This window comes from Anneissia japonica, unplaced genomic scaffold, assembly GCF_011630105.1.
Source record: "Anneissia japonica isolate Jap-2015-1 unplaced genomic scaffold, ASM1163010v1 scaffold287752_len1182401_cov188, whole genome shotgun sequence".
Lineage (NCBI taxonomy): Eukaryota > Metazoa > Echinodermata > Crinoidea > Comatulida > Comatulidae > Anneissia > Anneissia japonica.
The window spans coordinates 411,919-438,156 of record NW_022687544.1 but is presented as its reverse complement, the minus strand read 5'-3'; the positions used below and the strand labels follow the sequence as shown (position 1 = coordinate 438,156).

The 26,238-nt window shown below is 34.2% G+C and overlaps 1 protein-coding gene across 2 annotated transcripts; it reads right to left on the bottom strand.

Moving 5' to 3' along the window:
- Positions 1-1,136: 1,136 nt before the first annotated feature.
- On the bottom strand, positions 1,137-24,889 carry LOC117119654 (protein argonaute-2-like). Of its 2 annotated transcripts, none has more exons than XM_033264490.1 (21): positions 24,759-24,889; positions 22,210-22,540; positions 21,386-21,506; positions 20,309-20,490; positions 19,633-19,769; positions 18,685-18,819; positions 17,589-17,676; positions 17,046-17,129; positions 16,761-16,824; positions 16,396-16,467; positions 15,898-15,945; positions 14,991-15,119; positions 13,913-14,046; positions 13,524-13,708; positions 12,917-13,076; positions 11,790-11,880; positions 10,934-11,128; positions 9,586-9,822; positions 9,239-9,438; positions 8,326-8,373; positions 1,137-8,010 (listed from the first exon to the last, which is right to left on the bottom strand). In XM_033264490.1, exons 1-21 carry the CDS (start codon positions 24,793-24,795, stop codon positions 7,902-7,904), a joined length of 2,787 nt encoding a protein of 928 aa, XP_033120381.1. In that variant the 5' UTR covers positions 24,796-24,889; the 3' UTR covers positions 1,137-7,901. The 2 variants fall into 2 exon arrangements, with proteins under 2 accessions (XP_033120381.1, XP_033120389.1); XM_033264498.1 differs by having other exon boundaries at positions 14,997-15,119.
- Positions 24,890-26,238: the final 1,349 nt, after the last annotated feature.

Sequence of the window (26,238 nt, the reverse complement as noted above, 5' to 3'; positions counted from 1 at the left end):
CCCATGAAACAGCAAACGGCCACATAATGCAAAACTATATAAAATGAAAACGTAACAGTAGAGAAAATCCGATCAAAATGACAAAATAAACTAAGCATCCACTGGAAGGAATCCCAATATCTGCAGATGGATCCGTTTCGGCCTTCCAGGCCTCATCAGTGCAGCTAGGGTATAGACCCAAACAAAACGTTCGACCAGCCTTAGGTAGGGCCCAAACTAGTCCCACGACCACTAATGATTACAGAGCCGAACCAAGGCAATATATATACACAGCCCAGGTGTGAATGCAAATAGTGGAATACAAGCTATGTGGCTCGGTTCCAGTAGATACAGAGAATATTTTGTCATTCTTAACGCGTCCTACGAAATTCTTACGAGACAGCACTAGTCCGTGAATTTGTGAACAAGATCGGAGATCTAAAGATGCAATCTCTACCGTGCATCAGTGGCGGCCCGCTGGATCTCAATAGAGATTCTTTAGTAATATATAAATTTTAAAAGGCAAATGGGAAAAACCCATAAAACAGCAAACCGTTTGCTGTTTGGGAGGTCTTGCTCTTTTCTTAAATCTACATTTACATACATACTAAGTAGAGATGAATAGCTTGGGAGTGGAGTCATAGCTTAGTGGTTAAGATGCTTGCCTTCCAATCCCAGCGTCCTGGGTTCAATTCCTGTCATAGTTGCAGAATTTTTTCTAATGACCAAATAATTTCCACTCCTAAAATCTCATAAAAAAAATTTATATAATCTTTGAATGGTGCATTGTGTTTTTTTTTTTTTTTTATATATGGCTGCGTTGTCTTTTTAATGGAAATTTTTTATTTTGTCCCAATTCTTATGTTAATAGTTACTGTAATCATTACTGTATATATTGTCTCAATTTTTATATTAATAATATATTACTTATATATTGACTCAATTTATATATTATTATTATTATTATTATTATTATTATTATTATTTATATTCATAATTAATTTTTGTATATATTGTCTATTATTTGGCTTTCGAGCCACGACTTGTGATCACTTTTTATCAGTGGCGGACCGTCAAGGCAAGCAAGGTATGCAGTGCATACCCTGGATGAAAGGTTGCATGTAGACTGCCAACAACAAAAAATCTAAATAAACATATTCCAAGTGACGTAAGTATTTTATTCAATTCTATCTGATATTGTTTGAAAGCAGAGCACTAAGAAAACAACCAATTTACAAATTAGAAATAAAAAAAAACTAATGGAAAACACATTTTGCAAAGAAGATAAACGAATACATTAATGGGTGGACTTATTGGTACCCTTGCTGAAATACTGCCGGCTTATTCGAGGTGGATTATTTAGATACTACACCTCAGGTTTTTGTTACATCAACATTTATTTCTTGATTATAAATAATAAGCAAATTGTTTTTGTATATACAGAAAAGTTGAAAATGCACTGCTTTCTTTGGACATTTTGACTAAATATCTGAAATATAAATATCTGATATGCTAGGTAGATGATGTGACGTCTAGATTTGATCTGTTACTGACTTTAATTACATTTTTTACAAAATAGCCACACTTTCATCAAGGCCGTTAAAGTGAATATCACTCTCCGAAACATTCTACATAAAAACCACCAAGAGCATAAGATATTATATTTTCAGTAAACTAAGGGTACAGTAAGTTGTCTATTGCATCATCGCCCACCTCTCCCACACAAATTTGCATAACAAAAAACATGCATATAATTATCTGATGCATAATTAATCTCCTGAATGGCTTTATAATTTGAACTACATGATTAGACTGATGAAATGTTTGGATTCAATTTATGCTTGACTCTTTGTCAGCATTCCAATGAAATAATAACACCCACGGTAGAGTTGATCAAAAAATGTCTAGAATTGGCATTGCATTATGACTATAATATAGTACTCGATAGTTAAGAACAGCTTTTAAGTAATGAAGTAGATCATACTAAAATTGCACAAAAAATGTGTTTACAAAAAGAAAAATTCTCTAAAACCACTGTACAAATTTTTGCACTAAGTAAACCAACTTAATGGAATTATTTCCCAGACAAAGATGAGAAGGCAATACTCTGACATATGTGCGATAAAACTTACTGACAAACACTCAAAAGTTGGCAATTTATGATTTTTCTTTGTCTCCATGACTTTGCATGGGTCTTCACACAATCAGTAGAAATATTTGAAGAACCACTACCTACCCTAAATAGTGGTATAAATATGACATTTAAAATCTACTAACTACAAAACTACTTACATTTTAAAAATAGCAAAACCTGGCAATAATAATAATAATAATAATATAAATGATGCAAAAGCTACTGATGTTTATATGTGTTAATATTATTTTATGGTCTACTAAATTTGTCAGTGTAATAATTTAAATTCATTTATAATTATTGAATTAATATTCCAGCACCTGAAACCTTCTGGTAGTACTTTCCTGTTCCGTGGGGGCTGAATACCTGGCGGACACAATTTCATCTAGGAATTTATGTTTTTCTTTTTGATGAATAGACTTAATATTAATGTTTTTTTCTTAATAAAGTTAAGTAGATAAAATATCTATTTCACCTCAAAAAGTTAAATTTGGCATTAAAATTGACAAAATTTATTTTCTGACAAGACATGGCAGAAGGATTTGGGTTTTTGTTAAGTGTTTGAAATATTTTTATAAGTTACCACCTGATAAAACGTTAGATATCTACTATATATCTAATTTCTTGTAAGAAAATTAGTAACGACTGCAAATATTTTTAGGGTTAAGATAAACCAGTCAGTTCAGGAGAAATTAATATATCTTTTGTGCAAAAGTTTTTCATTTGAATTAAAACAAAAACACATTCTGAAAATAGTCTTTATAGCAAATTTTAAAAATGAAGCATCCATTTAGGGCTATACCAAGCAAAATACATTTTTAAACTACATACATTTCTCAGATATAGACATACATAACATAAATAAAGTACATACACATAAATATAGTGCATATACAGTGTATGTAAATATGTATCCATACACATATTTACATATTACCTAGTATACTTTTATCAATACACACAATGTATTTTTCACATTTAAATTTAGGTTACAAATGTGTTATGAGTATGGTGGTACTATATATGTACAATGAATTTTTATATACATGTGTGTATGCGCTTGTATGTATGTGTATGTGTGTATATATGTGTGTGTATACTTGTATGTGTCTTTCTGTTTTTGCTTTTTAATATTTTTGTGTTAACATAATGCATGTACCAGGGAAAACAGAGGGGAGCATAGAGAAAATTCTTCAAGTTAATCCAATATACCTATTTACTCATATATGCAAGATCCAAGCAATGCACTTCCAAAATTGCTTAGGCAATTATCAAAACAGGCTCCCAGCAGCAGCTTGTGTATATTGCCTTACACTGTATTATGTTTACTACATTATCTGCATGCAATTTTGTTCGAGTTCCGAACTCTATTCGATTTATAATAAGGCACCCAATACCTCGCACCTGCACCAGATTTACCTCGTTCCTACAGGGTTACCTACCAGACAATAACATAGTGTTTATGCCCCTTAAGGGGCTTTAGACACAAAAACTGTCATTCCCACAGGAGCACATTGCAGACAGAAGTCAGAAAATGTTCTCTTTTTCCCTGGTATATACACTGTATAAGTCTGTCTCATCCAACTGGCAGATGAAAATATATGTACAGTTGATGTACTGTATGTTATTTTTTTTATTCACTGGCACTACTGAAGTTAACCAGTTCTCCATGATATGCATAGAATTAATTAAGCCTTCTTAAAAGGTCTCATACTTCACTTCTAGTACTTTTCAAACCAATTTTCAGTTTGAAATACTTCAGGTAACATTGTGGGAAATACTTAATAAATAACTTTTCCTTCAAAAATTTGGTTTAAAAAAGAGAACACATTGCACATGAAATCTGGTGGATAACTTGGGAAGTTAGTTATACAATGAAGATATATCTCATACTCAGAAACTAAGAAACAGCTATTCTAATTGGTTGACGCTCCCCAACTTGAACAAAGGGAGAGTGGGATACAGTCAATCACAAACAAGCAAGTACAAGGGCAAAACAGCCAATCATGCTGCTAGTTACTAGTAGTATATAGGATGACATATGAGTATAGCATATACACTAACAGATATTTATGCACAATGCACCTAACAATTTGTTTGAAAGGAAAATATGGAAGAATCATGATCGCGAAAAGGTTTACAAAAGCCTCTTGCAACCACTTTTGCAGCATTTATGCACCATTTGGCCTTAAGATCACTTCACAATCACATTCTTGATCAGTGTATTAAATTTTAGTACACATGCTGGTTTGTATATATTGTAATGCTGTCTTTTTACTTGTAAAATCACTGATAACAAATTCTTCAATATCTAAAAATCAATTACAATGGTTTTCAGAATTTAAAAAAAACCAGTTCTGTTTCCCCTTTTTATTTTATCACACAAACTTCTGATGGTATTTAGGGATATTGAATATTAAAATTCAACAAGACATGTTGAATTACTTATTTATTTCCAGGTTACAATACTGCATATCATCAACCAAAGCTGCTAATTTAAGTTTCATAAACATAGGATTAAATATCTAATTTTCTGTACTACTGCAGCCAGAGGAAAGTCATGTTTTGTATTGCAGCAATAAACCAACTGGTCTACTGCTGCTAAGAACTAGCTTGCCTACAACTGCAGCTAGACTAGAGTCTACAGCTGCATCATAAGACAGTTGCCTATTAATGCAGCCAGAAACATTTCTGCTGCAAGAAACCAGTTGCCTACTACTAGAGCCAGAAACGTTTCTGCTGCCAGAAGACATTTGATCACTACTGGAACCAGAAAAAAATTGCCTACCACTGTAGTCATAAATGTGTTCTCCTATTCTACAGCCAGAAACCACTCTACAGCGAGACGACAGTTGCCTACTACTGGAGCCAGAACAAATTTGCCTACCACTGTAGCCAAAAACCTGTCTGCCTACTACTGTATACAGAAACTTGTTTGCCTACTGCAACACAACAGCCAGAAACCATCCTACAGCAAGAAGACAGTTGCCCAATACTGCAACCAGAAACCAGTTTGCTTGCTACTGCAGCTTTGTGCTTTAAGCTACCACAGCCTAAAACATGTAAACAAGGAGTTCACTGCAATCAAAATATTACATTATTGTCAAATGTGTATATTCAAGAAAAAGGTGTTGTTTAACATATTTAAGAACCAATTTCCCATTTTCAGTCTACACATCTATCAGTAGTTTTCCTTTCTATATACAAATCTAAATCTCAGCTGAAAAAAAAGGAGAAAAATCAGACGTTTCTGGCTTGCAGCAAATACAAACACATGATAATTGAGGAAAAAAAATGATAATTTTTATACATCAAAAGCGAACCTATGAAATGTATACAGATATGTAAAAGGCCTGATAATAATACTTGGTGGATTACTGGTAATACATTGGGTTATTAAATACAAAAATGGTTCAAGCAAATGGCACACTGTTTGAGTACTGAGATCCTGTGAAATGTAAGGCTATTCAATTTAACTGAATATAATTAAGGAGACTACCCTGAATTTAAGCACAATTTAGGAAAATGTGAGTACTTGTTGCTGTACAGGTCATTACTCAATTTCAACACTAGAGCAATAATAGCACAATCAGTGCTAGAACACTTATAGCACTACAGTGTTAGTGCTAAGGCTTTATCATTGTTAGTTCACAATAAGCACTAGGATGCTATTCATGCTAAGAGCCCTTTGATTGAATGCTAGGGAAGTATCATTTGGTAGGACACTCTCATGCTAGGAAACTACAAGTGAGATCAGCATTAGGCTACTATCAACTCCAGATCTAAACAATAGGTGCTTCATAATAATAATAATCATTATCCTTTATATTAACCAAAATTATTTTTTTAAATTGATGTCCAAAATATTAATTACCTTAATAATTTAGATAAATTAAAGTGACAGTTGCAGATAAGAACTCAGTCTAACCTAAATTCATCCTGCTACATGTACTGCAGAATTGTAATACAGAGTACAATCTCATCCCCACACTGAAAATCTAGAGTGCAACAAATACATCAACACATGGGATATCCCATATGCTACTTTACACATAAAATCCAGCTTATGTAACATCAAATGTGTGACACCTCTTGAAAAAACCGCACATGTTGCATGTCACATGTAGAACTTTATACACAAAATTTAACCTGTGGAATTTTACTTTGAACATCATACTTTACTGTAAACGAAATATATAAATGTTCACTACATTTTCAGTTAATGTAACGCTTTTCTGTATTTATAATCTATTTTAAAAAATATTGGTTATCAAAAAGTGGCATTATCTTCAATCAAACAGGTTCCTTTAAAATCAGAACGTTAAAAAATATTGAGATTGAGGTATTTAAAAAAAAATTATAGTTCTAAGAAAAAAAACGTTAAAATATTTTAGTGAATAAAAATATGGTGAAAAATGTTTTGGTGCTATTTTACTTAAGGGTGGTACAATCTGTACTACATATATATATACATAAACTATGGCTTGCATTTATACTGTACTATTGCAAAAAATTGTATGAAGTACATTACCTTATCCCCAGGTGTGACCCAATCACTTAAGATATCTTCTACAATAAATTATCTCAACACAGACTAAACAACCAAGAATAGTTAAGATGTCTGTTGCTAAATATTCTTCAATCAGACCACACTAACAAGTTATATGTGACAAATACCAAATATGGGTGTGATATGGCATTATCATGCCCATATAAAGGTGAATCACAGATATTAGACACAATAAACATGATAGTGTTGAGAGGGTTTAAATTTAGTCTGTCAAAGATTGTACAGTTTTATACTATTGCATAGGTCTAATGTTGGGAACTATTTCTAATAAAACAAAAATGAGTTATTTACTTTAGATTGGAATATGAGATTTAGTTTAACAAATTCAAAATATTTCACCTGCTTTGAGTACAATGCTTAAAACTTTGCACAATATTACTAAGCACACTTCTATTATCAAGGTCGTAGACCGCAGTATTTACAGCAATGGCCTCGTTTCATTGCATCTGAAATGCCGTAAAAACCAACGTCCACACACATTCAAGTTAAATCCGTTTTACATTTCCAGCCCTGAAAATAGCTTATATAGCAATTTGCATGATTTCAATTTAAATAATCATTTTTTTTAAACTGGATTAAAGGCACAATTAAATGAGCATTGCGTTTGCCTAATCACACATCATAAAATTCAAAGGTGAATATATTATTAACTGGCATATTTCTGAACGTTAACAGTTTAAATGAGTGGAGGAATTTTGTTTACTTCATTCTTCGTTCAATGATTTCTAAACCAAAACATAATTTGTATCATCGTTTCTGAGAAACCAATTAGGATGAGATTTATGAAAGATAATGGTATTCTTCTGTGGCAAGTAAATGGCTTTCAACAATGGTTATATCCATTGTGAAGAAACCTGAATTGTATTAACAACAATAAGGCCAACTTTGGGTTTCCTAGCATAAGTCAATAACCTAAATTCACCAAGGTAACCGGCTTGAGATGTTGTGTCATTATGTTTTTACCAAAATCATTAAACAGTTTTGTGGGAATTCCATGTTAACTACTACATTCATGTTAAATCCACATACTATATGTCAAATCCACATGAACTGTTTATATGGGAAAAAATCCATGTAACTGCTATATGTAAATTGCACGTAAGCTTTTCTTTCTATGTGTCACATACATATAAACTCCTACATGGATTATTCCTACAACCTGCTATGTATGAAACACATGTTAAATGCGACATGCCAAATCCACATATCGTTCACATGCTATGCGAAATACATGACTTGAAGCTGGTCATCGTGCACCTTAATCGCTCTTGCCATGTCAACAAAATTCCTCCCATTGCCGCTGTGCGAGTGTTGGCTTCCATTTCCACTAAAAAATGTAGATAAATCAATAAGTTGATTATAAAATCCCATAAGTAGTTTGATGGTTAAAATGACAAACTCATCCTATCAACAAGTACAGATAGAGAGTCCAGTCTGCTCATTTTTGTGCAAATTAACTTAAGACCTGGATTACACAACTAATGCAACAATAATAACAACAACAATAATAATCATCACTATAACAAAGTTTAATATATAATAAATACAGACTACAGTGATTGGTGTCAGCCGACTTGGAGAAGAAAATTTATTTTAAATTATTTGGTGTAAGAATTTAAAAGAACCAAAACCATATACATACCTATCACCACCACTGCCAACATAACTGCCATTGCGTGACTGACTTGGACTGTAATTCATAATAATCAATTAAATATATTTTGGTTAATACTGTACATACACTAACTAAAATCTAAAATAATAAGTACAGGTGCATTTTCACTATTGTAATTCTATAATGTAACAATAAATGTTTCTAGACATTATGGCATTGTTTTTATTGAAGATATTTAATAGAATGGATGAAAAGAGATTAGCAAGCAAAAGGAAATTGGTTGTAGATATGCTGAAAATGAGAAGTTTAGCATAGGGATTAATGGAGGTGCTGTAGAGATATTAGAGAAGATGGAGAGGGGTCAATGAAGGAGCTACAGAGATATTACTGCAGGAGCTACATACATAGAGATCAATAGAAGACCTGCATAGAGAATAATAGAGTAGCTACATAGACATCAATAAATGAGCTGTAGAGACATCAATAAAGTAGCTGCAAAGAGACCAAATACAGTAGCTGAAGAGAGATCAATAGAAGAGCTGAAGAGAGATCAATAGAAGAGCTGCATTGCTGTTTCTGTCTACACTGTTGTTTTAAATGTTTTCTTTATGAACGCACCGTCATTTGCTGCACGTGACTGTGCCGCCGGTGGAAAGGTGTAGTCTTTCAAATAAAGTATTATTATTATTATAGAGACCAATAGAGAAGCTGCTTAGAGACCAATAGAAAAGCTACATAGACATCAATAGAGTAGCTGCAAATGAGAACAAATAGAGTAGCTGAAGAGAAATCAATAGAAAAGCTGCATAGAGACCAATAGAGCAGCTACATAGATATCAATAGAAGAGCTGTAGAGAGATCAATAGACTGGCTGCAGAGAGAACAACAGGGGAGCTGCAGAGAGATCAATGGGAAGCTGCAGAGGAATGGTCTCACATACCTGTCATGGTCCTTCTCAACCAAGTGGTATCGTGCCCTGAAGGCAACTAGATGTGCATAGTAAGCAGGAGCTGGTATGGAAACACTGCGAGTACATCGTACATATGTATGGCACAGTTGGTAGGTCAGGGTTTGTAATTCATCAGCTGAGAAAGAGTTGTCGTCCCACAAAACATGGTAATGTGATGGTCTGCTGGTTCCCTGTCAACAGAAATAAATGAGAAACAAAGGTAATTGAATGTCTATTCACTTCAGGACTGCTAATACATTAATCCTTATTATTATTAATACTAAAACTGCTGTAAAAACAATGGCTTCTAAAAGCAAACAAGATTTTGGTACACATACCTGGATACCAGCATGGCTACAAAGATAGAAGTCAAACTCAGTGGGATGTGTGATGCCGACATCTACAGTAGTACCTGCAGGTATGTTACCACTACGACCAACCTGCTCTCGTTTGTCTGAGCAGAATAGTCTCGTATGGTGGCGCTTCTGGACAACAATTAATGTGATCCCTGGTTGGTAGCCTACTTCCAGTGATGTGCAGGCTTCACGTATTGCACGCAGTTCGTGGGCAAGAACCTAGCATGATAAAATTAGAAAGCGATAATTCTTTAGGTTTACTATCGGTGTTCATTATTTGCATTCCAACTTTCTAAAAGTGAGTAAATTATTATCAATCAATATTTTTCACAACAATTATCATACTAATAAGCAATTAGTAGAGCTGCCCATAGTACACTATGTTTGTTGACAAGTGGTAATTGAAAAATGACATTCGTAAAACAAGGTATATTAGAACCCGCGGAAAGTCACTTCAAATTCAGTATGTATAAAAAATTAAGGAATTCCTTAATGGACCCTAATATACCAAAGAAAACTGAACAGTTAATAGGAATATTGTAGGCTTATCTAGACCTGTTTCAAAGATGCAGAGAACGAATTTAGATGTAGGCAGCCTAGCAAGGTTGATTCATAAGCCTAGATGAAATCATCACACGATTTTACCTGTCTGCACCGACTAAAAGTGATTACAGTACTGTATTCTCTCAAATGCTTGAAGAAATTTTTATTTCTTTGACAAATGTCTATCAAATTAGTAAGCTCACGACAAGTTTTTCACACACAATCACATATTCATTCATTGTACTGCCGTGTAAACGTTGCACATAGAGTACTACAGCGTTACGTCACAACACTACGTGACACTACTTGCCTTCATTATAAAAAATCTTCAACCGGACATCATTCTTTACTGACAAACCATTGATCCCAATTTCTAACGTAATTATTAAGATGTTGTATCTTACTTTTTCTTTGTAAATTTTAATTGATGATTAAATGTGTGTATGATAACTAATACAATGCGAGGTTTTGTATTTTTAGTACATTTTGATGGTAAAATATTAGATTTTAAAATACCTATTCCAGACAGAATACCCCCTAGTATGGTTGGCCTAGGCCTAGCCTGGCAGCAGTTAGCCTACGGAACCCCAATGTCTATTAAAATAAATACTGTACAAACAAATCTTCTATGTAAAATTTTGTGTCTGTTATGGCCTTTGTCAAAGATGGCTTGGCACCAATGCAGTTTTTGAAATCTCTAAGGCCTAAGAAGCCTACACAGTAGGTCCTAGCCTAGCTAGGCCTACCGCGTACTAGGCCAGCAAAATTTAAAAAAATGATGATCTACCTGTGGGAACTGACCCTCACTCACTCCATCTCTGTACATGATTATTCTACACGGTTTGAACTGCGTTGACCTGTAAAACTGAACAAGTAGGTCTCGTACCATTCCACTTAAATCATTAATGATCTCCTGACGATGTTGCTGTACACGAACTGTTGCTGCATAACGACTCGGATGGGCATCCATGCTACCAACCACCTAAAAACACAATAAAAATCTATTATGTTTCACCATGCAGAGAAATAGGAACTAACAATTTGTGAATAATAACAAAGTTGTTTGTTTGTTAGAGCATAATCAACCAATGCATTTACAAGGTATGAGTGAAAAGTAATGATATATGCATAAGTGCTAGAAGAAAATCAAACCAACCCTGAGAGGGTTTAAGCTTGGTTCCATCAGAAACTAAAATCAAATTTGATCATATTTTCATAATTTAGACCGAGATGGACACGCAAAGAATATTAGTAATGTTCACTAAATTGCAAGACCAAGGAAAGAATAAGTGTTTTATGATTTATGTATGTCTGTTTCAATGTTTTGTAATTAGTTAGTTTTTGGTGTCTTTTTAAGCAATTGATTGGCTAGTTCTAGGTGTTTTTTTTCTCACTTTGAAAGTGCAATATGTCTTTGTGAAATTTTACTCAATTTAGCCATTGGCTACAATGTAAATTCATTTGTTGATGAATAAAATCCTTATATTGAATTGAGAAAAAATTGTCAGATTTTACTTTAATTTCACTAAAATCATTAATTTTTTCATTTGAATGCAAGTCTCACACACACATTCCTAAGTTAGTTCTAATAAAACAACAGGTATATCAGCTGGTTTAATAGTATTCGTGAAGGCTTAACTTACGGCTGCTATGGAGGGCTTCTTCTCATCACCAGCAGGTGGATGTGTAACATCAGCACCAAGAAATATAATTGGCTCACGGAAGACAGGTGGTCTGCAAATAAAGAAGAAAACAACATATATCAACAATTTAACAGACAGCCTGAAGAATTCCCTTAAGCCAGGCACTCGCGGCATCGTACCACATTCATATTAGGAGCTTTTGATTTGTTCGATGACACGACACCAGAACGGAATTACTCATGCGTGACCGTCCTACCGGGCGTCCTCTGCATATGTAGATTTGGCCAAACTTTTAGTGAGGTCATTACGTTCTCTGCCCTACCGTCGCTGAGCTATTACCATTGGTCGACGAATCCAATTCTCCTTCCTGCGAGTGCTAGACGATGTGACTCTGTTTGCTGATTGTCGGTTTGATTTGACCAGATCATCATTAAAACCGATTCGGTTTGCATGCATCGTCTTGTTGCGTTCTCAATCGATTCCTGTCTGGAACAGTGAGTGTTCGGATTTACACAACAATAATGGCACAATTATCATGGTAACAGTGTTCACAATTAAAAGCTGTGTCTGTTTCATTTGCAAGTTGTCTTCATTCATTGAAGCTTATCGTCCTGGAATCGTCAATGCTCTAAAACAGGGGTGTGCATAAAAATTGGTTGGAGGGCCAAAGTGAATTTTTTAATCAATACCGAGGGACGCACCAAAACTTTGATGTTTCCAGTGTGCCTTCCAAAAAAATTCATGCACTGATTTTACACCACTTCATTCTCAGTTTAAATACTATTTTCTAGAGACAGTCAGTGTTGGGCAGTAAAAAACAAGGTGTTTTCTAGCTAAAGATGTTTAGTGGGCTGCACATATAGGTTTTTTCATACATTTTCGCGGCCTGCAAAAAAATTACTGTTCGAATATATGGGTTTGCTCATTGCTCCATAACTGAAGTCTATAACTTAGGCATGGAGATCTCATTATGTGACAACTTATTCAGGAGTTTCAAATTGGGAGAAGCTACCCTATTTCAAAATACAGTTAACATATGAAGAACATATTATGACAATCTGTGTACATAGCTTGGATTGAAATTTACTCTTTTTCTTAAAAGATATTTTTTTTAAATAGTTCAATACCTTATTTGAGGTAGGAGGATATTGTTAACTCCTCCTAGTTTGACATTAATCTTCAGACAGAGATTGGAGAGAGTTTGGGGTGATGTTTTGTTCACGTTTTTCACCTGTACACACTGTGTTGCGATTCCTAGTAGTGTGTCTCCAACTCTCTTTACTTCCGCTAAAATGTGGAAAACAATAAAACCAATTATTTTATGGAATTTGAATATCAATGTAAATAGGTAAATAAGAACGTTTGTCAGAAGGTTTCAACCTATAGACCAATGATAATCCACAGGGCATTCGGGTGAGAAGAAGGATTACAAACGATGGTTAAAAAGCTACATTAATCTGAAGCGTACAGGTAGTAAAACTAGAGTGCGCATCCAGCCAAAAATTGCCACATGAAATGCACAATGGTATACCAATAAAAAAAACCGGTCAAATTTACGATTCTTATAAAACTAAAGCATATATTGACATTTTTCGACTTCCTAATTCAAAGCTTATAAGTGTCTTGTGCATATTTTGAATTTCAAAATTCCTTCCATCTTTTGATGTTCCCATGATATCACATAACCTTTGACACTCTGATGAAACTTTGGCATCATGCTCATTTGATACTTACCATAGACAGGTGTTTTGCCCGGTAAGACTACTATAATCAACTGCAGCCCTTCAAAGGTGGATTTGAGATGCCTGAAGATGGGCTCGACCTGGTCTGATCCACTGGCATATTTACAAAAGGATGGCTGGCCTAGAATTGGCATTCCAGCATCATTTGAGATCTTCTGGAGTTGTGCGGTGAACGATCTGTCAGGACACAAACATACATTTTTTATTACACATTCACATTAGCTATATGCTCAATGATAAATTTGTATATTAAAGAGTTCCACAAATAAATACAAGAAATATTGTTGCAAAATATTATATATAGGCCTATTATTATTTCTTTACGATACCAAAATAAGTTGTGTTACATGAATCATCCTCAAACAGAGTTTGAGAGCATACCTTAGAGACTCCTCACGACAGGTGTGTTGAGGTGCAAAGCATGCTATTGCCCAGATACGAATCTCTACACCTGAGTGGAACTGCTTACCACGCATGTCCCACACCCCGCTATTGGGTACTGCTTGCTGCCGAGTCTACATATCAACAAAAACATTTACAACATTCATGTCATTGTCTTCATTCCATCAGCATCATGTCTCCCACCACATTTATCATTATCAACATCATCACTTTCTTCATCATTATCATCATCAATAGATTATCTCAGCTATTTGGTCATTGTGGCCATAATTATCATCACTGTAGTTCCATTACTATCTTTATCACTATCACCATTAATGACACTTTCATAATTATCAACATCATCAATGTCATCATCATCAATGTTATCAACATCACCATCATCAATGTTATCACCGTCATCATCAACGTCATCATCATAATCATCAATGACACCTGTGATCATCATAAACATCACCATCATCAATGTCAACATCATGATTATTATCATCATCATTCCCTTACTTTTATGACTTCAACTATGTGGCACATAAGAACACTACACTACTGCAATCACCAATTAAATTATCAATGTTGTTGTCATTACATCTGTCATGATTCATTGAGACATTCATTTTAGCTCTTCCATTTACAGCCAACACCATCAACTTGACCACATATCTGGGTAGTCCTCATTGTGTCAATCAATCAATCAATCAATCAAACGATCGATCAATCAATATCCGTATTACAACTACTATTATATAAATACTTATAAAATTAATACTATTCGTTGCAACAAGACAGAGAGGTGTCTCGTTGCAACGTAACGTTGCATGTAATAAGCTCCACACTCGAACAAGCAAGGAACTGAAGCTTTAAACAACACTTGTTTTTTATGGTGACACTTACCAGGACTGCACAACTCACTTAAGACTACTACATCAGATGTACAAGTAGTTTGAAGACAGTCTGCCATCCACTATGTCCAACATTATTTAACATTGGTGATATGACGAGAAACAAATGCTGCAGTGTTGCCTTAATTAATAAAATTTGATAAAATTGTTGTACTCACACTCACCCTCCCCCCATACTGCAGCCTGGGTGGGTTCAATACACGGCCCTGGATTTCTGTCATTTCGTTGCTGATACTAATACCAAACTGTCGCATGTACGGGTCTTCATTGAACTTGGCTCGTTGTAGCTATACAATCATAAATATTCATACCATATATGAATTTCATATTCAAACAAAATAAAGACAGGTACTGTATACAAATGATATGCACAAGAGTGTGTATTTATCAATGTCTGTCACCAACTACAGTAGGGGTGCTACCTGTGCATCAATGGTTGGTGAGATTAATTTACTGGAGCAATAATACAGTATGTATTGCTTGATATTGTTATTAATTGACTGGGGTAATATATACAGTATGAAATACTTCATCTTTAATTAATTGACCGGGGTAATACATACAGTATGAAATATTTCATGTTTAAATTAACAGACTAGGGCAGGGGTGGGCATAAAAACTGATATCTCCAGTGTGCTTCCAAAAACCTCCAAGCACTGTTTTTACACCACTTTATTCTCAGTCTTAATATTATTTTCATATGATCAGTGAAAGGCCGTAAAAAAACAAGGTTTTTTCTAACCAATGTTGCTTGGAGGGCCGCTCACATAGGGTTTTAATTCATATTCCCAGGCCGCAAAAAATTGCAGCCAGGCCGCATGTGGCCTGCGGGCCGCACTTTGCCCACGTGTGGACTAGGGTAATAATACAGTGTGTATCACATAGATTCCTTGATATGATGCGTTATATAGAGTCAGTTTAGATCAGGTGGCAACGCATTGTAACAGTACTTTAAACGTTGCAGGTTCCACAGCAGTAACTTATAATTTCTTTGTTCCACATTCTCTACATTACGTAAATGTTAACGGTTTCTAACAATCAATCAAGGATGAATCAAATACTTACAAGACTGTTTATTTCTCTTTCTCTGTCTGGTGCTGATCTAGCAGTAGCCTACAAAAAAAAGCCACCAAAAAACATATTATTATTTTGGTCATGCTAAAACATAAATATCATTCAATACTAGTTTTAAAATTGTTTATGGTACATATGTACACATATGAATAGAATGTGACTCGACAGTCTCTTGTTTCATAACATCTGCCAAAGGAGGTTAAGTATTCACCATTGTCTGTCTGTTAGCAAGATTATGCAAAACTAATGAATGGATCTTCATAAAGTTTAGTAAGATGGTAATAATATTTAAAGAAAGAGATCATCAAATTTTTCTTTCTTCATGCTTAGGAAGCTAATCCTAGAAAGAGAAGTTCTAATTCTCATATTTAAAGTTATATTTCTGTTTTAAAATAATGAACTTGAAATATTTATCAAAAAAGTTTCCAAAAATATTTAATATTAATAATTAATAATCAATCATTAATAAATCATAATTTTAAATCTTACTTTAATCATTGTGGATGTCTGGTTGTCAGTTAATTTTTTGATACATCTTTGTCCAGCAACAATATTACACACCTGATTGTGAAAGAAATAACATGTTGAATAAACCAAACTTATCGCAGTACCGAAAACAAGAAAAAAAAAGTAATCTATTTCTATTTTAATTAATCTCAAATATCTAAATTGGTTGGTTACTTTGATTGAAACAAGATAACCCATAAAAGCCTGAAGACATATTTCCAGTGGGGTCCTTCTTGTGATAAATTTGGAAGCAAAGCAGGAGACAATCTAGCATTTTTACATTCGACAATGTCCATAGCAATACAATTACTCTGTAAATTTACTTTTCAAAAACATAAGAAACTTACTTCTAATGGGAGGTAGGTGTGTCTTTGCTCTTGTCCAACTTGTAAGCAAGGTAAAAATGGATAACTGAGGAAAACATAATAAAAAAATATTGTAAATTTAGGAAGACACTATTGACAAATAGTGACCTGAGGTCTGAGGCTGTTACTACCTTTACAAATTGTGATCAGGACATTGTTCAACTATAAGCAAGGTAAAAGATTAGGGTAACATATTAAAACAATTTATATTATTTAATTGCTCTTGTCATAAAAGATAAAAATAAATATTACAAAGGCCCAACTCACTGTAACTTCATTCTGTACTTGTCCATAAAATACTTGGCCACTGTACAGTCAACTGTCTGGCCATTTTCTAATTGAAGGGGGAATCTGGGGGAAAAAATTAGCATTCACTTAATTTATTAATGCTTACCTGCTTTGAATAATGTTTACATCGGATGTGCATTTACATATAGTAATAGTGCAATGTAGCTAGGGACATGTATAAATTCTCCCTAGAAAATGGGACATGTTCAACTTTGTTTTCTTGTGTGAATTAGTCTCAATTGTTGCTTACGCTCTCTCTAGATTATAAAATCTTCTTTGACAAAAAACACTTGTACCCCAATATATGGCCATGATGTGTCTATATATGATTATAGTTTAGAGAGATAATACTTTTGGTCTATACAACCCATGACCCTGTGATTTATAGGTTGATATTTTAACCACAGACCTACAGCTCCACAACAACTAAGTGGAATACAACAATATATGAGAACAAGTAAAAAATATAAAATTTAAAAAAAAATTAAAAATACCAAAAAAAGAACAGAAAAAAATGTTTACGTTAATGTTTGGGCAGGCCTTCTTGTCACATTGCAAACTCTGTACTTTCTTCTCATGTTTCCACAATGTGTTATTTCAATTTTCAGTCCTGTAAATGAAAAATAAATGTTATTTCTTCAGACCCAAAAATAAATTCTGATATTCTACAAATCAACAGTGATGAAATGAAAAAGTGTACTTCACAAAGTGGCTCTTATGAGCTGATCTTAAATATAATTTTGATCATGAAATGATCATTATAGATAAAATGTAAACATTCTCTTTTAATCCAAATAAACACTTGACTCAAATATCCAGATGGTGTGCAGCGCAGGATCTAGAAATTGTCCAATGGGTGGGGTCCAAACCAAGGGGCCAATCAGAACCTCAGTCAGGGTCCCGTAATATATAATTCCTAGTAGGATTCACAGGGAGAGTTTATATGGCTTAGTATGTTCCAAATTGTGCTTTTAGACCACGATATTAGGGATTGGCAATCAAAATAACTTTACTTGGATAGGCAAGTTATTTTTTTTTTTTAATTTTTGATCTGACGACCTCACTGTGGGGTCAAATGACAGGGGGGGTCCAGGTCTGTCCGACAGGGGAAATATTCCCCTTGCCCCCACTGGCGCCACCATAGGTGCAGTGGGAGATCGTTTTTCATTATGTATTCCAAAAGGCACAATATAAATACCCTGTACAATATAATTATTTTTGTTAAATAAATTCCATCAATGATAATTAGGGTATTGCTAAGCCCCGCAAACCTCCTACAAATACTGCAAACCTCGGCCTACATCATACAAACCACTTGATAATGATTACATAATGTACTACAAAACGTACTAAATGATTAAATGAAAAAAAAAAATATGTGGATAAATCCATTTTTGGGGTAAAAATTTGTTTTTCTGTGAAAAAAACCCTGCAAACCTCCCACATAGTTCATCCAAACCACTTAAAAATGATAATTTAATTAGATATATTATATTAATGTACAATATTAAAAAAAATTATATATATCATATTAATGTAATATAGATTAAAACAAAATAATTAAATTTAAAAAAAAAACATTATGTAATATAATGAAAAATCACTTGGTGCCCAATACCTCGTATTTCTTTGGTGAACTTAACACGGTGAGAATCTGAAAGTGGTCGACGGTTCTCATGCAAGTCACGAATATCCAGCACTTCACCCATAAACTCAATAACAGGCTGGGCCTTGTAAAAAGCTGTAGCGGAAACTGTATAAAACAATGGATCCTAAGAGGTTAGCAGCTAATAACTAATATGGAGACCATTACAAACAAACACAATGGACTGAATTTCTTCGATGTGAAACACAAGTATGGATGAAACAAAAGTTGCCGAGAAGTTAGGATTGGAGTATTTTTGGTGTAAATCACACCAAAGATAACCCCTTTTCCAGTGGGGTGCTTCTGGTGAAATGGGCAGTACACTGAACGACAATCCCCCACTCTTTTTCTGATTAGTGGACTGTGCTCTTTAAGGTACATGGGCCATAATGCACACTGGTACAACAGCTTAAACATCTTATCCGATAGAGGGTGCACTATCGTAACTTGCATTTCTAGAGGGCAAGGAGAGCAGCGATGAGACTTGAACTGAGGACCTAGAGGTCTCCACAGTTCAGCGCACACACAGTGGCTGAGCCGACTGAGCTAAGCTACTCTCACTGAGCTAAGTTGCTGACAAAAGCATAGACATATTTCCAGTCAGTCCTTTTGGTGGTTATTAAGCAATGCATAGCATAGGTAAATCCAAACATCATTGTTTAAATGAGGAAAAGCAAATGTTGTGTTTTACAGAGATATAATTATCTAGTTTTATGTACTGTGGTTGTTTCCATTTATTGTATATTTTTGAATAACAGGTATTACATGAAATCAACTTCAATGAAATTTAATAATTTGTAGTACAAATAAACAACATTAAACATAATGATTAAAAACCAATAAATGAACCAATGATACATCACAATTATGACTGAAATCAAAGGAACAGTAGTAATACGCAGTTACTATGTGAATACATACCATCTATATTAAGCATCATTTTCCACATTGAAGGGCGAACACTTTGATGAAAACCAAACCAAACTTCCCTACCACCACCCAATGGGTGATAATAGTTCTCAGGGGCAGTGAAGAATGAACGGCCAACAGGGGTGTATCTGTACATTAAAGTAAATCCTTAATGATAATGTTGTGTTGAAATATTATTATAAATATACACTTAACCAAGACTACTAAGTGTAACTTAATACTTCTTTGAGCAAGTACCCAAATGTTATATATTTTTTCTTTTGTTCAATCAACAATAAACAAAGATAAAAATCTCAATTTAACAGGTTGAAAAAAAATACAGAAAAACCTTTTATATTATAACCTTACAGAAAGACTTTTATATTAAATAGTAGCGAATAGTAAAGTGGAAATTAAAAAACAATATTAATAATTACTATTAATATTAACAATTGGTTTTTGAACAGTTAGTCAACCCTAAAACTATTATTACTATCATTATTAATATTATTTTAATATAAATATTCATATTGATTTGACACTAAGAAAAAACTAAGAGAACCCCATTTTTTTTATTCAATACCTTGGTTCCACAAATTTATACAGTATTTGAATTATTTCTATCATCAATATTTATATTTATAATCAAAATATACATTTTTTTCAATTATTAGTTGACTGTACTTACGTCATTGATGGCAAGTGTCTCATAATCACATCTAAAGCTTGGATTGCATCAAATGGTACAAGAGCTATCTGACCTTCCAATGCTGCCTGTAGCTGAAACAAGCTCACTTTAGACATGTATTTGATGGTCACTTTAAAAGAGCGGTCACGGCCTTCGCCTGGTAAAACCACCTCTAGTTCAACCTATATTAAAAACAAAACATTAATGATTAAATGAATATTATATTAACAAATCATATAATGATATACAGAAAGTAGTGGTGCCAGTACTTGGAATAGAAGAAGGAGACATATGTCAGAGAAATGGGAAAATCATCATCAATTTGATTGAACTGGATTTACTCAGGGTCAAAAGCAAAGACACTTGCCACAAGTCCCTTATTATATGTCAATCTAAATAAAAGGAAATTGAGAATGGGAGGCCAATTAAATTTGGTATGGTGCGCAATAAGTGCAACAAAATGAGAGTAACCCAAGTCTGAGAGTAACCCCCAAAAGTCTGAAGATGTAATACCAATGGGGTATTTCTGATAGTGATGGTGTCATAATAATAATAATAATAATAATAATAATAGCAGCGAATAGTAAAGTGGAAATTAGTAATAATAGTTTTAGGGTTGACTAACTGTTCAAAAACCTATAATAATAATAATAATAATAATAATAATAATTATAATTATAAGGCGCCAATTCCAAATTGAATGATCAAAGGCGCAAGCGTTATTACCCCTGGTCACTGGATAACATACAATGGCAAACCAGCACAAAGTGCAACCTTCTCTGGCCCCTGGGGAGTATCCCTATTCGTTGCTACTACTTTAGCGCACGAAACTCAAACATTCAATGTCACAACATCCTACCAGGTACCCCATTTATACTCCTGGATCGATAGAGACAAACGTAGATAAAGTGCCTTGCCCAAGGACACAAGCGACTTGCACAGAGAGAGTTTCGAACCCCTGACCTCAAGGTTGAAAGTCCAAGCCACAATTGATGTGCCAACCGCTTCTACAAATGGGAGGCAATACCCTACACTTTTTTGAAGAGCGTATTGCATTCTTTAATGTCCACAGCTTACCTTTTCATTCCCTATAGGGAGCGGTTCCCTACTGTACAGGTTCTTTCGGCCATCAAATACTGGCTTCTGATTGGCAAACACTTTTGCTGAGTAAACCTTCACTAGTGTTTCAATAACTTCCCTGTTCAGTAGATAAAATGAAAAATAAAACTATCGGAAAAAGAACTGGAATCAATAACATTCTGCAATAACTGCCAAGAAAGATTAGCAGGGCATGTACCAAAGAAAAATGATTGATAATTGTTGGTTTAAAAGCAGCAACCAAGATATCAACAATGGATGATTTTAGAGAGGTAGAAAGTGTAATTGACAGACAAAATTAGAAAAAAAAAAGACCAATTTACTACATGTGGTAAAGACAAGGCAAACCAGTCACTCGTCGCAAATCGTGTTTCAGAGATAATGGCAAAAACATAATGAAATGCCAAGATTTATGAAATTTAATTTCTTGCACTAAACTAACCTTTATACTGTATGCATCATGCTATGTTGTTATTTTCCCAATTTTCAATGTTAAAACATCAATTTTAAACAATTTGGTGATGGCTTCTGCCTGAGAAATGCCAAAAATTGTAAATTTGGAGGTTGATTTCTCAATTATTGTCCTTTAAACATAACAAAATATCAGATTTAAATGATTCATTTACCATTTTATAGTTCTCATTTTACTGTTTAAACTAAAAATCGGTTTTTGTGAGGAGTGACTGGTTTGGCTTGTCTTTGCCACATATGTATTGTACTATAAATGAATTGTGATGGATGGAATAAAGTGTTACTAAACTCAAACAAAAATGTATACAGCAACATTGTATCAGAAACTGTACCTATTGACCCTCCTGGGACATTTTTCAGGAGTTATCTCAATATCATAGTGATATACATCTTCCTTAGGCATCATTATTTTGAAATGGTTTGCGCGTAGTAAAATTCGCCTTCCTTCAGTCCCAATGTTAGGCCTCCTTGGCGACTCAAAATGAGCTAACTCTTGTCCGGGTAAAGGCGACCCTGATTCAGGCATATGAGGATGGATGAGTTGAGTCTGATGTGGTTGATGCATTTGGCCTGCGCCTGCTGGGCCTATTTGAGTTTGTGGCCCCTGAGAAGGCTGAGGTTGCTGTGGCTGCTGCTGCTGTTGTTGTTGAGGGAGAGGGATGTCTGTAAAATATTCAAGAAAATATAATATTTTAACATTTGTACATTACACCATTCAGTAAAAGATTTTAGATGATTTATAATTTTTGTAATGTATTATATTTGTAACCCTATAATTTATTGATTTGATTTATATCAATATATACAGAAAATGAATCGAATGTACCATGAAATGTTATAATTATATGCAGAGTTAGATTTTAATAAATAAATTATTATCATTTTACAAAGTATCTTTTACTTAATATATAAAATCAATCTGATCATTAGCATCCTTACTATTAATTTAAAAAAACTGCACAGAATTCACATTAAAAACAAGTACTGTACAGTATAAACATGGAAATAATAAAAGTCAAATTTATAATCTTAAAACAAATAAATCCTCATAAAGCACTCCTGGTTACAAGTACTAACATCCATAGTGAAACCAGAAAAGATTTAAAGAATAGCAATATTATCGTCATAATTACTTTCAATTATTAAATTGCATCAAAATTCAAAAGAACAATTATTTTATTTTAATGAATGAATGGGAACCACTCAGATACACTGTGGACATGTATTTGAATCTTTGACACTGTTTTGAGAGAGCCACCAATGCTTCTTAAATATTGTTGATAAAACCATGGAAGTATCTCTGCACTGCACGATAAGGTGTAATAGGAACCAGTGTGTTGAGGACAAGCTACTGTGTATTTCATTACACGGCTGAAAAGGTAGTCTTCTCTGATATTTGAGTAAAAGTTACTGATATACTGATGATACTGATCCAGAAGAACTGAAAATCTGTATTATAGTCTATAGTGTTTAAAAATTAACATAACTTGTAATGAATAACCAAAAGGTCCACTGATTAATCTCAAGTAAGATAGTATAATACATACTCCAAGTATCGAAATGCACGCCATCGTGTCGGGATTCAATATTTCGATATTAATTATGTCATCATCAGGAATGATTCCTGATGATGACATAATTAATGTTGAAATGCTGAATCCTGACACGATGCATGCATTTTGATACATCATTCTTGATGATGACAAAATTAATGTCGAAATATTTAATCCTGACATGATGGCGTGCATTTCGATACTTGGAGTATGTATTATACTATCATGTAATATTTAATTTGCAACAATTCACATTTTGAGTGTGAAAATAGAATTAGAAGACGCCAGTCAAGGAATATGCCCTAGGTAAATTCAAATGAATGTAAATTGTTTGTATCAGTAGCATACTTCTATGAATAGCCTAACAATACAGGTAAGCCCAACTTTTTCTATAAAACTAACCGTTAGCGCTAACTGTTAGCACCTGCGTGAAAACGCCCGATCAGCGCTAACCATTAACGGTAACCAAATACGCTAACGGTTATCAAGCGCTATCGGTTAGCAAATTGAGGGCGTTTCTATCGTCAACCAATCACACATACGCGTTTACAATTTCCAGTTTCTTATTGGCCAGTGATTCGATCATCATATTGTTGGTATCCGGATCGGGATTTTCTCGCATGGACGCACAGCAGCTATCGGTTAGTAGGATCCGGATCCTGCTAACCGTTAGCTGCCGTGTGAGAACATAGCCACAACCTGTGGCCAAGTTGACTAATTTATATTAATATATTAATTATAGTTATTCAATCATAATTTTAATGTGTGGCTGAGGCCGAGTTGACTTGCGGCCGAGCTGACTTGTGGTCGAGTTTACTGTGGCCGAGTTGGCTTGTCGCCGATTTGACTTAGGCCGATTCGCCTGTGGCCGAGTTAACCACTTTCCCTCCTTCTCTACACCAGGCCTAGGCTAGTACTAGGCCTGGTAGTAGCCTAGTAATAGTACAGTAAGCCAGGGTCACTGCACAACAAAATCTTCTCTGCATTTAATTCAATATTTCATTTTGAAATATTGGTAAACTGGCCCTACATGTAGCACTACTTCGTTCTTAACAATATAGTACATAATGCAAAACGAGAATCCACAAAGAAATCGGAAAATAAAGAGCCTATTCCAAACCAATCTGCCACTAACACTTTAGGCCAGGGTATGGCGACTTCAACGTTTCCAAGGACGAATACGATAAGCCGTGTTCATGCGTTCCTTTGCCCTCTTGTGTTAGCATCGTCTACTCTAAATTCGCGGTACTTATTGTAAACAGAAAATGCCTAAATTCACCTTTATTTGAAGGAATTATGCGTCAAAATAGAACTTTTAAAACACTTACTATGTTGAGGATACATCGTATTATGTGGTTGATACATCCTGAACGTGTATTTTTATAAAACAAGGAAAAATTTCAGGAAAAATACACTACGCTTACTCTTGATTACACGCTATTGTTCAATCCCTACCTGTATAATAATTTACCAATAGAGGGCGGCAGTGATTTACAATTTACAACTCAATTCAATAACAAAAATAAACAGTAAGAAGAGTACCAGCCAGTCAGCCGTAGGAGGCGTAGACATGAGCTGCCCATACATAAAGCGTACTCAGTTCGGGACAAAGTTCCCTTAACTTCCCCGTAACAGGAAGTTCTCAGGGGCGTCTCCCAGTGAATGAATAGGTGTCGGAGGTCTATCCATTTCTTGGCCTAATAGCCTAATACATTGTATAAATACTGAATAAGTTTGTATTATACAAAAGAATTCAGTGTAATTTATTGTCATTTGTAAAATTCATTTTACATAGAAATACAAATGCAAGGGCCTGCTCATAAATAAATAACAGAAATATTAACTAGGTAACAATGTAACAAATAAAAATACATCAGGTAATTACTTGATTAGCTAACCCAAGAACACGGTATCTATATTGTCCGAATACTAGGCCATGACTCATAATAATGTACAAATTTTTTGGCCAATTTCCCATTGCCGGTTTTTTTTTTTTTTTTTTTTTTTTTTTTTTGTAGAAACGTGTTGTCGCTATTTTATTGCCGTTTTGACATGAGTCCCTGTCCAGATTTAAGATAGGACTATAGTAACCAAATGTGAATGTGAAATTGTCTCCTTAAAGGGTTTATCTAAGTAAAAAGATGACAGATTCAATACTTTTATTTCAATTGATCTATGGAAAGAATTACAAAATGAAAGTAATTTATAACAATAATATTCAATAAAAATACAATTAATGCATTTATGATGATTATGAAGTCAGCATAATAATTGTATATATATTGTTCCAGTGATTCAAGTGCTACCATATTAATTAATGACCAAATCCAGTATGGGTTGCTGGAGTGTTAAATAAGTGACCGTTTCCTCCTCTCATTTCACGAGAATGTTTCCCTTAAAAGGGGATGTCCCCTAATTAGCTGTTTGGCACATTTGTGAAATGGTTGTTCCAGGTGCAGCTTTCTCCTTTTCAGTAATTGTTAACGTCTTTAATTTATTTGAATACTTGATAATTTCGATTAAATATTGACTCAAATTTACTACCTTTCTGAGGTTCTCATGAGTACAATAAAAAAAAAAGAACAAAAAATATTTTTCTATCACAAATAGTTTTTACACGTAAGTTAAATTCATAGCCATTATAGTATGAAGTGGTTTTTGAAATAGGGCCATGGAACAGCTTGCTCCGTCAGCCACGAGTTGACCTGGTATTGCAGTACCTGCAGGAGCAGCCCGGCATCCTGTACAGAGGAAAAACATATTTATAAAAACATTTTTGAAAAAAGTAATTGACCCGATAATCACACT

Coding starts and splice junctions, on each gene's coding strand:
- LOC117119654 (XM_033264490.1), bottom strand. CDS start 24,795: ATGTATCAACCACATAATACGATGTATCCTCAACATA. Junction 14,047..14,990: donor AGTATGGGGGGAGGGTGAGT/GTGAGTACAACA, acceptor GTTGATATGTAG/ACTCGGCAGCAAGCAGTACC. Junction 9,823..10,933: donor GTGAGGGTCAGTTCCCACAG/GTAGATCATCAT, acceptor TTATCATGCTAG/GTTCTTGCCCACGAACTGCG.